The following is a 16,415-nucleotide window of genomic DNA, read 5'->3' on the forward strand; positions in this document are numbered from 1 at the left end:
CCCCTCCCCTTGAGAAAGTGGTCAGTGCTGAATCCATGCTGAAGCATATAAGGTCCGTACTCAGTCATAGTTCTCCGATGAACACCCTTCAAGGCACGGAGCAGCCTCGACGGTAACCTGTGATCCAGAGGACGAGGAGGGGGAGATGGCAGAAGTCCAGGGGAGTGGGAGGCAGGGACCAAGTCTCTCCATGTTACCTGGAGGACGGACTGCTGCACTCAGAGGCAGGGCAGCAAAACTGATGGACAACCTCCTCCTCATCGTCATCACCACCCCTGCAGAGAGACACACACGGGGAGCAGAGTGGGAGGTAAAGATGTAGGGGTGATTCCAGAGCAAGGTGACAGATGGTAGCGAGTCTGTGGTCAGAGAAACTTGGAGACATGAAATAACTCATGAAAATGACGGCAGTGAGCAGGACACAAATCACGAACAAGTAAAATTCCAGTGAAGATGAGGATGAGATGCGGCAAAGGCAGGCTGGAGACACCGGTGAGGAGGAACTTGGGATAACGGAGGATGTCATGAAGTGGATGAGCACAGTTGGATGATCTAGAGTAGGTTTTAATAAGAGCTTCATGAAATGACTTCAGTGGCACAGAGAATAGTGCAATTGCCTTACAGCAGAGGGATTAAACCTTGGGCCCTCCAGCAGCAATGGAACTACCAGGCCCAGCATACCTTGCTATTATAGTTCCATAACAGTAGGAGAGCTGCAGGTTGCCTAAAGCTAAACCCAACTGGTGACTATAAGCTTGAAACCATCAGAAGTGCCTTTTATTATTGTTAAGTAGACGTTACTAAAAACTCTATAATAATTATACACATTTATATATACAGGTCTCAAATTAATGGGACAAGATCATGAAACAAATGTTTCCGAGTTTTAAATATAAGACAATTATAGTACAGCTAATGGTAGAAGAATAAAAAAAAAAAAAGTGCAGAGCCACCGTGATAATGCTGCACAGCAGCTCAGTCTTCTGTCCTAGTCACTCAAATAACGAGAGCTAATGTGCTGTGGCAATAAGATAAGATGGCGTGCTGAAACATCAATGGGTAACACCCAGGGCCAAACGCCTCTTATCAGTAACAGGAATCCCCCCCTCTCCTCAATGTCTCCCGTTGCTGGGTGTAGTATAGGGTGGACTATGTAATCTTAATGCAGCCTGCATGAGATTAGAATGGGCATTTAATACCCATAGAAGACCCACATACAAGGGTACGCAAGAATAAAGACCCAGAAAAGAATACATTTATTATTATCAGTATTATATAGAGTAGAAGTCCCCAAGCTGAGCCCACAGGTACTTCTACGCGCAGCTATGTTATCTGGGCGAAGCAAATTCTATAATGTAAGAAAATGCAAATCACATCTTTAAATTGGGGTGGAAGTTGATAACCAATCACACGCAGGAATCTCTTCACTGCCTCTTCTGATTGGTCTTTCCGCTCACGCACACGCCTATTAGCCATGGATAAGAGGGAGACACAATAGCCCAATGAAAAATGGCTGCAAGTAGCAATCCCATTGCTCCCACTAAGAAGCATATTCAAAATAAAACTTTTCAACTATTTTTTTTTTAATGTTAATATTCATAAGCACTTTTGCTCAGTCATCCAGGACTAGTTGTCAGTGCACTCTGCCCCCTTAACTGCACTTGCACAAGATCTGCATTAAGTCTCTGGCTGAGCAGAAAAACATCAGGCCAGTAGCAAGGAATTATGGGATAAATAATGCTTTGACAGAGCTCCATCTAGCCCTCCGAATGGCAATGGGGTATAGGACGCTTACTAAAATGCCAGTGCTAGCTAATAGGCTGACATACTGCGTTCCTATGAATTTTGCTTCACTTCTTTATGCCTGGTGGATGTCACAGTTTCCTAGTAAATGGATATTTGCTCAGCACACAAAATGGCTGCCTGCAGTTTGTGTAGGTGACAAGTATGCTTTAGTGACACAGGACACGCTATCTTTTTATAGAAAATGGGAACACAGCGACTCCACACAAAGAAAACATTCAGAAGAAACATTAATCTGAAACCTTACGATGGCTATAATTTAAAAAAACAAAAAAACATTGTTTCATGATAATGTCCCAATAAGGTATTTGTCATTCTAGATAGAGGTCACCACATGTGAGATTCTGATATGTTCAGACTGAATGTGACAAATTACAGGTGGCGCAAGAATCTTACACTTTGCGATTCACCAATTTCAGTATCACAAGGAAAACTGCCCTATGAACATTTTGTTATTAATCTGCCCTCACTACGCCCTTAATTTAAAGGGGAACTACAACAAAAATGGGCACTTACATGGTTTGCTATACCCTGACAACTTGCATCAGGGTCAGGAATTTGCATTAAATAAGAACTATTCCTGTATACATGCCTAGACACAAACGTATGATATACGCAAAGTGACTTTCATACACCTACGGGAAGCTTCCACGAGGACTAATAATAATACTAGAGTTTCTTTTCTGAAAGTATTTAATCGAAAACACCTTGCTTCCTGGTTCCACCATCCAAATTCTGAGGAGTATTTTCACAACGTTGTTACTTAAATGAAGCCGGAATCTCTTATTTTACAACTTTCTCAAGTGTCAATGGCCTGCTATATCCAAACACTATCAGTGTCATCACAACAGCAGATACTGGTGTGTATCTATGCTGGGGAGAGAATAAAATGAAATGGCAGTGGGGCACCAACTTTAGGGAAGAAAGAACCTTGATATGTGGTCATCGTCTACATCAGTGGTTCTCAATCTCTGTCCTCAGGACCCCAAACAGTTCATGTTTTGCAGGTCACCCACCAGATGTGCTCATTACTCACTGACACATTTTAGAAGATCCACAGGTATAGCGAATTATTTCACTTTTGATTCTCTGAGGAGACCTGGAAAACATGAACTGTGTGGGGTCCTGAGGACAGAGTTTGAGAACCTATGATCTACATACAGTGGAGTCAGCCATCTTGTGAGCTGAACCAATACTGATGGGACTTCAATGCCAATAATTCATCAAGGATTAGTAAAATCGGTGCACAAGGGATGATGTGACATTAGTGCCCACTATGATCAAAGGCTGCATAATTCTAAATATTGGTGCAGCTCACAAAATTGTTGCCTCAAATCTACAACTACTTATTTTGTCTTGAATGTATAATTCTTTCTTTTGTTTTTGTTGTAGATTTGTACAGGAATGGAGGCTGCCATTTTATGGGCGGAGTCAACAGTTCGCTTAGGGACTACTTACATTAATGAGGCAACAGCCACAAACTCCTCTTGCCTCAGCGACTTACCAACTTGCAATAAGCTGCAGTTGCGTGAAGACGGATTTGGACAACCAATAGGCTGCACCTGCTGTGTATAGGTAATGGGTACCCTCTAATGAGCACAGGCAGAAGCAACAACACAACAGAGACTGGCAAAAAACGTGTTTCATTATAAATCAACTGAGCAAAGGATGGTGGGAACCAAGGGAAAGGCTTGGGGTTAGTGCTGACGGGTAGGTTTCCTTGGATATGACTCTAAGACAGGGTGCTTGGTGTAAGGATATGCACCAGGAACTCTGGCGCAAAGATGTACACCAGGAATCTAAAATCCTACCGGGGTGGGGATGGTAGGAGGTGGGTGGTGGGTATAGAGGTGCCCAATTGCAATGTGTGATTTAATGAGATAGAGAACAAACATGACAGATGTATGGTTAGACAGGAAATGGGTGCAGGAAGTGATGTCACCGGCCCAGTCTGTGAGAGGCACTGGACCAGTCTGTGTTGGGATGGGGGGGGGGGGGGCAGTGTGAAGCCTGCCGCTCTAGCTCTTACCTGCAGTCAGTGTGCCTGATGGGGGGGGCTAGCTGCATGCAGAGCTGCGACTGAGCGGGGCAGCAGTACTGGTGGAGAGTGTGAGACGAGGAAGACCTACAGGGTACAGAGAAAGGGGGATGGAGGGAGAGAAACAGGTAGAGAATTGGGGTCAGGGAGATAGAAAGGGAAAGAAGGTAAGAAAGATGGTGAAAAAAGAGAAGACAAGAAGAGTGGGGGGGGGGGGGTGGGGGAGTTGGGGGAGGGAGAGAGAAAAAGAAAAAAAACACAGAGTCAAGAAAAAGACAGAACTCAAACACAAGACAACAGTGACAGCGTTGACCCTAAGACAGGACAAATGGGCCCAAATAAGAGGCATACACACAGCTCAGACCAGCAAGAGTGCTGTATGTACCCTAGGGGACAGCTGGGCATTACCAGCACTGTTCAGGGAAACATGCACTTTTTTTTTTTCTCTAATGGTTTTAATATTTGACTACTTTTCACTTTAACCAAACACACCTACTGTTACCTTTAAAAATAAATGAGTGGGTGCTGGAAGAAGACTGAGAAACTTATACGGATTGATAGAGCCTTCGTTTAATGTGCCTGATGGAGGGCTGACACTACATAAAAGAGCCCCAGCCTAGAACGAAATCTGCTTCCTCACAGCTAGCTTTTCTCTGTGCTCTTGTATGGGGTGTACAGGAAATAAAAGCTGGAGCAGCGACAGGAGACAGACGGCCAAGCACCGGCTTGAAGGCCGTCACCAAGAAGCACTGCATGACATAGATTGGACATCAAAAACTGTCAGAGTACACCCACAACTATAATGTACCCGTCACCTGCACACTCTGGAAACAGCCATTTTGTGTCTGTGGGGGAGACTGAATTAGCTTTCTTGGTTTCAGTGCTAATCCTACTCGGTTTATGCATGCGGAAGACCTTGCTTGTTCCTGCTTTTAGTTATATAGAGGTGCATAATCCGGTATGTGCGCAGGTTCACAGTGCAAATGGTCACAATGGAACTTCACGCTAAATAGAATCGGTACTTATTAATTTACTAGGAGCCAGTGACTGCCCTAATGCACTAGACACAAAATGGCTGGATAGGCTGCATGCTCTGCCCACAAAATGGATACAGTTGCTATTAGCGATGGTACGATCTTCCTATACTCTAACATTTGGAGCACAACATGGGAATCTCCAGGTAAATAACCACTCAGAACATAAAAATGAGGTCCAGTAATTTCTAGAGGAGTATTCCTAGCTCTTGACAGCTTCTCTGGGTTTTATTTTATACTTTGGGACATTTAAAAAGTTAATGTATTTTAAGACAATCCTTAAGGTGTACCACTCACCTGCAAACTGAGGGTGGTCACCATTTTTGGGCTGAACCAATATTTAAAAAAATATCTAGTAGATGACCTCCATTTTCATGAACATTGGTTCTGCTCACAAAATGGCTACTGCCACTGTGCGTCTCACTGGTGTTCCTATTAAACAGATAAATTGCATTGTAATAGCTACTGGATCAGACCATGAAATGGCCGTCTCCGCAGTATGTAGGTGCTAGATTCACTTTAAGATAAAAAAGTAAGCAATGGATAGGACACCGGATATTTTTTAAATTGTATACATAGAGGGTAACTAAACACAATTTTAACATCTGATTGATGGTTATTTAAACCCTTTGATGCTATCTACCATGTAAACAGGACTGTATCTACAGGTGTCTACATATGCATAACGGTGGGGTGCTCATTGATGGTAATGGGGTACTTTTTAGGTCTGGATGTAATGCAAGCACCATCCTCCATCCAATTATAAAGCTGTCAGTAAATCGGAAAAAAAGGACCCCCCCCCCCCCCCAAAAAAAAAAAACCCTACACAAACACAGCACCCCAAAAGCAAACACCTATAACAGACTCATTATAAACCTGCTGCACTTACAGCCACAAGCACACCGCATGCACAACAAGCTAAGGCCGTACAACCCGATAAGACACAAGAGACTCAGCCGCAACTACATTACACACAATAAAGGAAGGAGAGTGAGAGAGAGATGAACAATGAGACAGATAAGAATGGGAGAGTGGAGAACTGGCTACAGGTTAGGAAATGGATGGTTCAGGGAAACTGGGTAAAGTGGTGGTGGTGGTTCGGTGGGGGGGGTGGACCTGCTCTATGAGCAATACAAACCTCATAAGATTTGACACCAATGAAACGCCAATCTATTCACATGATGCTACTACAGGATAGTTTATAGCAATGCAGGATGGAACTCAGATGCTGCACAGCAGTGTAGATGGAAACCATGACAAGTGATATTACTCTCCCCAAAGCTTACTATCCAACCTGCCTAGTGGAAGAGTTGACAAAGCATACATCAGTGGATCTATGGTGGCAGAGGTCACAAAAAAGAAATGGAAGAGAGATTAGATCATTGACACCATGTGAGTAGATGACATTGACAGTCTCTTCTATAGTCAGTATGAGGGTGGTCATGTGTTAATGGAAGGAACTTGGAAAAAGAAGAAAATTGATAAGTAGTCTCAATTTAGTCACAAACATTGTTCCATGGGGATATTGGGTGACTTTACCACTTTACCTAAAAAAAACAGGGGGGCTGACCCTTAAACGAATAACAATTTGTAGAGGATTTCTTGCACAAGTTTAAACTACCCATGATCCTAAATAGGTGCACGAGAACCCGGGCTCACATTCTCATCTCATCTACATTTACATCTCATCTACATTTATGATTAAAGTGACGGAATTGGATTATACTGGAGTGGGTCTCGCGTAGATAAAAGCTCGGTGAGGGTGTAATGTTGACTATGAAGACCTGCACGTAAAAGGCCTGCCTGGAGGTGTTATCATCATCACCTAGCATACAGTAGGTGCAAGTGCACAGATATGCCGACTTCTAGAAAACCAGGAGCACACATGGGAGGCACCTTGAGATGGTTACGGCTCTGCATATGCGAGAATAGAGACATTTTCCCGTATACGCTTCTTTTGAGCACAATACACTCAAATTACTTCCTACTCTGCATTAGGCCCCAGAATCTGAGTGGATCCGTGGATCCATGTTTCCGGATAGCAGATAACCACAATGATGGGCGAGTCACTACCACTCAGATTATAATTGCTTATGAGAATTAGGCCCAGATTTATCAAACCTTGGAGAGTGATAAATAGCACGATGATAAAGTACCAACTAACAAGCCCCTAACTGTCATTTTTCAAACACAGCCCGTGACATGGAAGTTAGGAGCTGATTGGTTGGTTGGTTCTTTATCACCGTGCTATTTATCACTCTCCAAGGCTTGATAAATGGGGGTATTTTCCTTTTATCTAAAATGACCCAACTGCCAGTGGCAGAGAAGCTGTACCTACAAATATACATTGGATGTGGGGATGGGGCACAGTAAGAGGTTGAAAGGAGTCAGCTTATATCAGCACATGCAGATAACACAGACTCATAACCCTGTTCTTAGCTTAAATAAGCCTTTCCCCTGCAGAAAGCCTTACCTCTGACATTCCCTCCATTACATTCAAAGCCCTGACCAATAGATTTGGAGCAGCTCTCTTCTATGACTCACTACTAAAGTTAATAGCTCTTTGAAACAGAATCTCAGATGTGAGGTAAAAAAAATTATAATTGTAATAAAAAAAAAACCCCACAAATAAAACAAAATTACAGGTTTTTATGTTCCTTCAACATATATAAATCCCAAAGAATGATAATCTGGCGGCTACAGAGGATCTGTTCAATTTTCCTTTCAAATAATGGTACTTACTTTATTATAATTTTTTTTTCTTAAAAGAACTTTAGTCAAAATGCAGCTTGTGACATCACAGCGCACTAGTGACTGTTTACCTCATCCAATATGTGAGGGGTACAAATGCCTCGCCCAGGGATGTGAATAGGTCTGGTGGCTTCCGCGGAAAAGTTTGGACAGGAGTAGAGCAGTTCCTTGCTAAATCTGGATTACTTTTCCACTGAGGGGCATACAACATATTAATTTTGCAGGACAGAAGTCTGTGCGATAGGTAATGGGGTGGATTGGAAACATTTACATCGGCACTGACCAGCTTTGCAGAAGGTGGCACAGTGACATCCTGCAACCAGGCCTCATCCCTACACTTACATGAGAGCGCATTTCAGCACACTTTTATTCAAGATCTTAAGCCAAAATGAGGATAAATGTAATTATTGTGGGAGAAAAACAGAAACGTGGAAATGCAGGCACTGTCTTACAGGTGTAGCCAACTGGTGCTTCCATGGTATGTAAAGTAGGTGTGCACCCTGAATGTGCTACATGGACAAGTAGTAGCCCTCATATGAAAAAAACAAAACAATGGGTGTTACAGATTTGGCAGTACATAAAAGACCTCATAATCTGCATTCTGACGAATACCTCAGGGGAAATTTTACTAAGGATCATTTTTGGGTGAGTATACAAATCGTCCAGAAGCACCGGAATAAAAAAAAAATCGCACATTTACTAACAAGCATTTTGGCTTGCGTGTTGTCTTTCGATGGTGTATGCAGTAAATTTCTGGCGTGTGCAATTTGTATCAATTTTGCAGTTTTCGCATGGGACGTCGATTTTAGAAGTTGCACTTGAATGTGCACTAAGGCGCAATAATTCGCAATACAATGCCTCAAAAGACGCATGCCAGCACAAACTAACAGATGGCTCAATTTGCACCATTCCGACCTACTGGTTCCTCTGTTCCATTTGTTAGTCCTGGGTCCTTTCAGTCAGCTGTTGCAGCCCACATGACATCCCTGCCAGCACCCAGGCTCCTCCATAACCCACCTGTGCCATGGCTGAGAGCAGAACGCGAGTGCTGCAAGTAACTTGCTGGGCCTTTATTAGCAGTCTGATTGGCTTAGGCCTTAGGCTTCATTATACTGGTTTTCACAGGATGCTTTTTGCAAGTGGTGAATTGAGGTGCGATTGGGATAGTTGCCAACACACTCAAAAAAAAAAAAAAACTGCATGCGATTTTGGTGCGAATTCCAGCGATTCTGCAAAGACGATTCTTAGTAAACTTGCGATTTCCACTGATACTAATGTTATTTTGGCGATGTTTGTACCGATGGTGATATGCCGCGATTTAGAGTGTAAAGTCGCATTTTACATTGCAACTTCTATGCGAATTGATCCTTAGTAAATTCACAATTAGCAAAATCATGGCTGTTTATTTATTTTTAAATGGCAAATTGAACAAATGATTTAGCTAGAGGAAGCTCCTTTTTTTCCTTCTATCCAAAATTTACCTTTTTGAGCCTATAATCTAGTTCTGTAAAGAGAAAACTCCTGAAGGGCCAACAATGATCTATATCACGTTATCATCCTGAGTAGTACTGTACATGGCACGGGCTCCTCTAGTTAATACAGCCGAGTATAGTATATATGAGTCTACCAAGGTGCATGCCCTGGAATACTAATACAATAAAGGGTCTTAGTCGTGAGACCACGGGACAGGTGGTGAGATATGCAAAAGTAGCGCATAAATATTTGCTAAAAGTTAATGAAGTGCACTAGGTGGTAGTGTTGCTGTTGCGGTCTATGGAGAGCCTACAGATGTGCCCTCATACATCACTGCTGTAGTAGTGCCAAACAGCCCCCTCGATGCACAGGTCCCATGAGACTTATTCATATTTTCTGACAAACATGTGTCTTGGGACAGACTAGGAGACTGTCCCAAGACAGCATGCATAAAACGGGGTATTGATGCTAGGGACGAGAGTATTATACTCCCGTTATACAAATCACTAGTGAGGCCACACCTTGAATACTGTGTACAATTCTGGGCACCGTACTACAAAAAGGATATCCTGGAGCTTGAAAAGGTACAGAGGAGGGCGACCAAACTAATTAAGGGCATGGAGACGATGGAATACAAGGAAAGGCTTGAAAGACTAGGCATGTTTACATTGGAAAAGCGGAGACTAAGAGGGGATATGATCAACATCTACAAATATATAAGGGGACAATACACAGAGCTTGCCCGGGACCTGTTTTTGGTTAGATCAACACAGAGGACTCGTGGACACTCGCTCAGGTTAGAGGAGAGGAGATTCCGCACAATACGGCGTAAAGGCTTTTTCACGGTAAGGACAATACGTGTTTGGAATTCCCTGCCCGAGGGAGTTGTAATGGCGGAATCTGTCAACACCTTTAAGAATGGGTTAGATAAATTCCTAATGGATAAGGATATCCAGGGGTATGGTGCATAGTCATGCATTATAGTTACTATAAATAGGGATAAAATGCTACGGCTGACAGCAGCATCAGTCAGAAATTTTAGTCAAATCATCATGCATAGGAGACCACAAATAGGTTGAACTCGATGGACAATTGTCTTTTTTCAACCTCAGATACTATGTTACTATGTTATGTTACTGCGCTGATTAATCTGATATGCGACACTTGTATATCTGTGTGCGACTGAGTCTCTGAATCTGTATACAAAGTGCAATGTAGCAGTTGCGGCTTTTTTCCAATACAAAATCTGTTGTGTTCCGTATGCAGATTCGGTCACACACAATATACAAGGGTCGCATTTCAAATGAACCAGCACAGTCTCCTGGTGCGTGCGAATCGCATCTCGTTGCGTCTAGGAGTTGCACGGAACCTGACGGCCTACTCACGTCAGGCATCTCACGCTGTGTGGCTAATGGAGGCTAGATGTATGCGGATACATCTGTATAGTAGAATATAAGACCATTCTTTTGTCCAAATGATCCATGACTATTGTCCCACATAACAATGAGGAGATGTAGGAGACAGTAACAATGTTACTTGTCCTGTAAATGATCATATGGGTACAGTGGTCTCTGATCTTATGATAACTTTATATGTGTATGGACAAATGTCTTACTGAGAGTTGGGTTATGGCTCACTACAAGTGAATGGAAGTTAAAACAAAGCCATAGCACCGAAGCTCTGATATAAATATGCTTACACCATCCTCAATCACTCTCAGACTGGATGCAGAAATGGCGTGGGTTTACAAACATCCTCGGTAATGATCACTTTTATGGTAAACTGATCGGCTGTATTGGTTTGGCTCACAAAAAGGATCCACTGCACGCAGGCAATGGATCAACTTTAGGACAGATAGGAGTCTTTTCAAAGTGTTGTGATTAGAAAAGGTATTAAATCACTGAGCCCGGCTACGCAATTAAAAAACAAATATATGACAGCCAAACCACTTACACAAGAATAACACTGATCCTAAAACATAGCCGATATTACAGGTTGAGTATCCCATATCCAAATATTCTGAAATACGGAATTTGAGCGAGACTGAGATCGTGAAACCTTTCTTTTCTGATAGCTCAATGTACACAAACTTTGTTTAATACACAAAGTTATTAAAAATATTGTATTAAACGAGCTTCAGGCTGTGTGTATAAGGTGTATATGACACATAAATGAATTGTGTATATGTACACAAACTTTGTTTAATGCACAAAGTTATTAAACATATTGGCTAAAATTATCTTCAGGCTGTGTGTATAAGGTGTATATGAAATATAAATGCATCCTGTGGTTAGACTTGGGTCCCATCACCATGATATCTCATTATGGTATGCAATTATTCCAAAATACGGAAAAATCAGATATCCAAAATACTTCTGGTCCCAGGCATTTTGGATAAGGGATACTCAACCTGTATATAAAAATAACAGACAATTAAACACATCATCATTAATTTTTTGTTTGTAATTTTAGCCGCTCATTTAAAAGTACCTGTCTAGAAGATCCACAAGAGGGCGCCCCAACAGCACGGAACACTGCGTACTGAAGCTACCTGACACGTACACTGAGATGCCATAATTCTTATACCCCTTTGCTTTAATATTTTTACATTGATAATTAACATTTTACACTGGCACAGATGTGTATTATTCCTCTATCCAGTGAAAAAGTAATGGACATATATTATTAATGACTAGAAATACCATATTATGCAGCATGTCCCAGAGAATATTGGTGGTCATTTCGAGTTGTTCGCTAGCTGCTTTCGGTCGCTGCGATTAGGTAAAAAAGCGGCATTTCTGCGCATGCGTATGGTGCACTGTGCGCACGCGCGACATACTTTCACACAAGACTATGCAGTTTCACACAAGGTCTAGCGACGCTTTTCAATCGCACTGCTGGCCGCAGAGTGATTGACAGGAAGTGGGTGTTTCTGGGAGGTAACTGGCCGTTTTCGGGGAGTGTGTGTGTAAAAACGCAGGCGTGCCCGATAAAAACGCAGGAGTGGCTGGGGAAACGGGGGAGTGGCTGGCTGAATGCAGGGCGTGTTTGTGACGTCAAAACAGGAACTAAACAGTCTGAAGTGATCGCTAGCTAGGAGTAGGTCTCAGGCTACTCAGAAACTGCACAATCTTTTTTTGTAGCAGCGCTGCGATCCTTTCGTTCGCACTTCTGCTAAGCTAAGATACACTCCCAGAGGGCGGCGGCTTAGCGTTTGCAATGCTGCTAAAAGCAGCTAGCGAGTGATCAACTCGGAATGAGGGCCATTGTACGGCAGTCCCTGGCCCATGGGCGCTTACAATGTAAAATTCTTCTGTAACACAAAACTAAACATGAAAACTAGGGCTATAGGTGTCATGCATGCAGTGCTTCGTTCTGTCAGTATTACCCTACTGTATCACACAGGTGTCAGTCATTGCTAAACAGTAATCATCCAGTAAGGCCTCAGGGCCAATTCTGATCGCACGCAATGTGTAGGTTTACGGAGCCGAGCAATTATTTGCTACCGCACGTAAATCATTAAAACCATGTGCAGCGCCGTGGTTTGTACACACAGATTCACGCAGTATCAGAAATGTACAAATGGTCCGCGTTATGGGAGTGACACAGGTATGTAGCCGAACTGGTTGCGAACTCAGGCGCTTAATCACTCACAGTTTAATGGTGCTTTCATTAAAGTTTTGTTTTGGAGACACATGTGGGGGGGCGGGCTGGCGAGACACGTGGGGGTGGGCTGGCATGACAGATGTGGGGGGGGCGGGCTGGCGAGACAGATGTGGGGGCGGGCTGGTGAGAGATGTGGGGGGTGGGGCAGCGAGACAGATGTGGGGGTACGGCCGGCCGGCGAGACAAATGTGTGTGTGGGGGGGGGGGGGGGGGGGGGTTGGGCCGGCGAGACAGATGTGTGTGTGTGTGTGTGTGTGTGTGTGTGTGTGTGTGTGTGTGTGGGGTTTGGGCCGGCGAGACAGATAGCCCCCAGCCCCCAGGCTGGCGAGACAGACGGAGGGGGGGCTGGCTGGCGAGACAGACGGAGGGGGGGCTGGCTGGCGAGACAGACGGAGGGGGGGCTGGCTGGCGAGACAGACGGAGGGGGGGGCTGGCTGGCGAGACAGACGGAGGGGGGGGCTGGCTGGCGAGACAGACGGAGGGGGGGGCTGGCTGGCGAGACAGACGGAGGGGGGGCTGGCTGGCGAGACAGACGGAGGGGGGGCTGGCTGGCGAGACAGACGGAGGGGGGGGGCTGGCTGGCGAGACAGACGGAGGGGGGGGCTGGCTGGCGAGACAGACGGAGGGGGGGGCTGGCTGGCGAGACAGACGGAGGGGGGGGCTGGCTGGCGAGACAGACGGAGGGGGGGCTGGCTGGCGAGACAGACGGAGGGGGGGGGGGGCTGGCTGGCGAGACAGACGGAGGGGGGGGGGGCTGGCTGGCGAGACAGACGGAGGGGGGGGGGCTGGCTGGCGAGACAGACGGAGGGGGGGGCTGGCTGGCGAGTCAGACGGATGGGGGAGCAGGCTGGCGAGTCAGACAGATGGGGGAGCAGGCTGGCGAGTCAGACAGATGGGGGGAGCAGGCTGGCGAGTCAGACAGATGGGGGGAGCAGGCTGGCGAGTCAGACAGATGGGGGAAGCAGGCTGGCGAGTCAGACAGATGGGGGAAGCAGGCTGGCGAGTCAGACAGATGGGGGGGCAGGCTGGCCAGACAGACGGGTGGGTGGGGCTGGCCAGACAGACAGTTGGGTGGGGGGGGGGGGGGGCTGGCCAGACAGACAGTTGGGTGGGGGGGGGGGGGGGGCTGGCCAGACAGTTGGGTGGGTGGGTGGGTGGGGGGGCTGGCCGGACAGACAGTTGGGTGGGTGGGGGGGGGGGGGGGGCTGGCCAGACAGACAGTTGGGTGGGTGGGGGGGGGGGGGGCTGGCCAGACAGACAGTTGGGGGGGCGGCGAGACAGACAGATGGGAGGGGGGCTGGCGAGACAGACAGATGGGAGGGGGGCTGGCGAGACAGACAGATGGGGGGGGCTGGCGAGACAGACAGATGGGGGGGGGGGGCTGGCGAGACAGACAGGTGGGGGGGGGGGGCTGGCGAGACAGACAGGTGGGGGGGGGGGCTGGCGAGACAGACAGGTGGGGGGGGGGGGGGGGGGGGCTGGGCTGGCGAGAGACAGACGGGGGGGGGGGGGGCCTGGCCGGAGAGACACTGTGGGACTGCAGCTGCAGAAACTTGGGGGATGAGGATGAAGTGGCTGGAGATTTCTCTCAACTGGCAGGATTTCTGGCACATTACTAACTCCGGGAGAGGGGGGGGGGGGGGGGAGGGGGGGGGGGGTATGGGTACCACAATTCTGCCAGTCCGGGGCACACAGCCTATTCTGTCAGTCCTGGGCACCACAATTTCTGATACATGAACAGCTATTTTGTAGGATTAACCAATAGCCATGAAAATGCAGCCTATACATTTTATTTTATAAAAAAATTTAAGTCTCCTATGAGTTAAGGCTCCAAATAAACGGATAGGCTGAACTATAAATACTGGTTATCGGCAGAACAAAATGGCCGTCTCCAGAGTGCAGATGGCATGTGCTCTAATTGTATAACACTAACATGCCACCACAGAACCATTTTGTGGAATCCCAGCTGTCAGGTAAGGTGCCTGCGTGCATTTGGAGATGCTCCTGAAGCCGGTCTCGAGGTCATCATATCCTTGGAAAAAGAACATTCAATTCATCGGACTAAAAAGACAGTGGCTAGATACAGCAGATTGTGTCAAAGGCTGTAATAAACAAAACAAAATAATGGAGACTGTAATAATCAATAAATATTGATTTGCTGGAGAGGTTACAGGTGATTGCAATTTCCTCAGAGTGCAAAAGCTGGATTTTACCACATTTTATTGTAGGCTGGGTAAACAGCTACACTGTAAGTGCTGCAGCTTTTGGCGACCGTCCTTATTAGAACAATAAATAACTCCTAATTGATACTGTATTTATACTGTATTCATACTGTATTTATAGCAGGGATAAACAGTAAATTTAAGATGTAATGTACAGAAAAAGTATAATAACCATTCCATGTTCCTCAACTGCTTACATTCAGCAGACATGGACAAAACACAATGGGCCGAATTCAGTAAAGATTGCAAATTCTGCTAATTAGCAGATTTTGCAATCCTTTGGCTCGCATGCTGGGGGCCGCCCATCGCAGGGCAAAGCCGCCCAGCATGCTGACCGCCGCCTCCCCCCCCCCCCCCCCTTGATGAAGCAGAAATTGCGAACGCATTGCAATTTCTGCTTCATTGCAGGAATTAAAGATGCCTCCTGCTGGCAGAGCTTAGCAGGGGCTGCAAGAGGCCCACCACCATGTTCCCGATCGCGGCGGCTGCGTGTGACATCACACCGCCGCCGCGTTCACGCCCCCTGTTCGCGCCGCACTGCCCACCATTTGGCCAGCTCCGCCACCGCAATGATCAGTCTCCGCCCTGGAAACGATCGTTGCCGCCCCCACCCCGCGACCGCCTCTGCCTGATTGACAGAATCTTCCAGCAGCTGTCGCTCACTGAGGGACCTCCCAAACCCTCTGCTTCCTGGTTCCCTCCCCCAGTGGCTGCACTGCTGCCAATCACTGCTGAGAACCACTGCCCTAGAGATCTACAGTGCAAGGGCATGGCACTATTGATATAACATGTCCCATGTACTAAACACAAGCCACCAGGAAAGGGGCCTGGGTATCATACACACTCCATAAGTACCAGGAGCAGGGAGTAGGTATTGTACACTAGTCGTTAGAAGGTTGTTAGTATGGAACATTAGCAGACAGGAAAGGGAGCAGTGTTGTATTGTGCTCTAGTTTCAAGGAAGCATTTTAATGCGTCTGTGTACAAACTTAATCTCTTATGTGAACCTTGCTAATTGATGTTGGGAATGTTCCACAGCTGAAAGTAGAGAACCTTTATCGCCTTGTCTTCTAACAGTCCTTCTTCTGCGCAGACCCTGTTTGTGCACCATTGGGCTCCATCACAGACATCTGTCCCTTAGCATTCTTCTTCACATAAGCAGAGTTCCTTTAATATTTCATCACAATGGTCTGGGCAGAATCCGAAATGAAGGCATTTGGAACCCATGCCAGCGGGCAGACCAAAGACTAAGCATGCAACTTCATTCACTACCAACTGAGAGCGTAACAGCACCTTTAGAGTATAAAGAGCTGGCCACCAGCTTATATCTACTTAAATGACTGGTAAGTGTGTGATGAGTGGCTTTGATTTTCTTACATTCACTGTTATCACTGCTTGCAGCAAAGGGAGCATGATGCACATTAATAT

At 46.0% G+C, this 16,415-nt stretch overlaps 1 protein-coding gene across 5 annotated transcripts in view; it reads right to left on the minus strand.

Annotated features, from left to right (window-relative positions):
* IQSEC2 (IQ motif and Sec7 domain ArfGEF 2) overlaps positions 1 to 16,415 on the minus strand; it is a 322,858-nt gene that overhangs the window by 174,125 nt on the left and 132,318 nt on the right. For 4 of the 5 annotated variants that reach the window (XM_063936555.1, XM_063936559.1, XM_063936561.1 and 1 more), the window contains one exon: positions 3,833 to 3,928. The exons of the other annotated variant lie outside the window; for it this stretch is intronic. In XM_063936555.1, the coding sequence (XP_063792625.1) occupies positions 3,833 to 3,928 (96 nt within the window). The remainder of the gene's footprint in view (positions 1 to 3,832; positions 3,929 to 16,415) is intronic. 5 annotated transcript variants of the gene reach the window in all.

The sequence above is a fragment of the Pseudophryne corroboree genome, chromosome 8, assembly GCF_028390025.1.
Source record: "Pseudophryne corroboree isolate aPseCor3 chromosome 8, aPseCor3.hap2, whole genome shotgun sequence".
Taxonomy (NCBI): Eukaryota; Metazoa; Chordata; class Amphibia; order Anura; family Myobatrachidae; genus Pseudophryne; species Pseudophryne corroboree.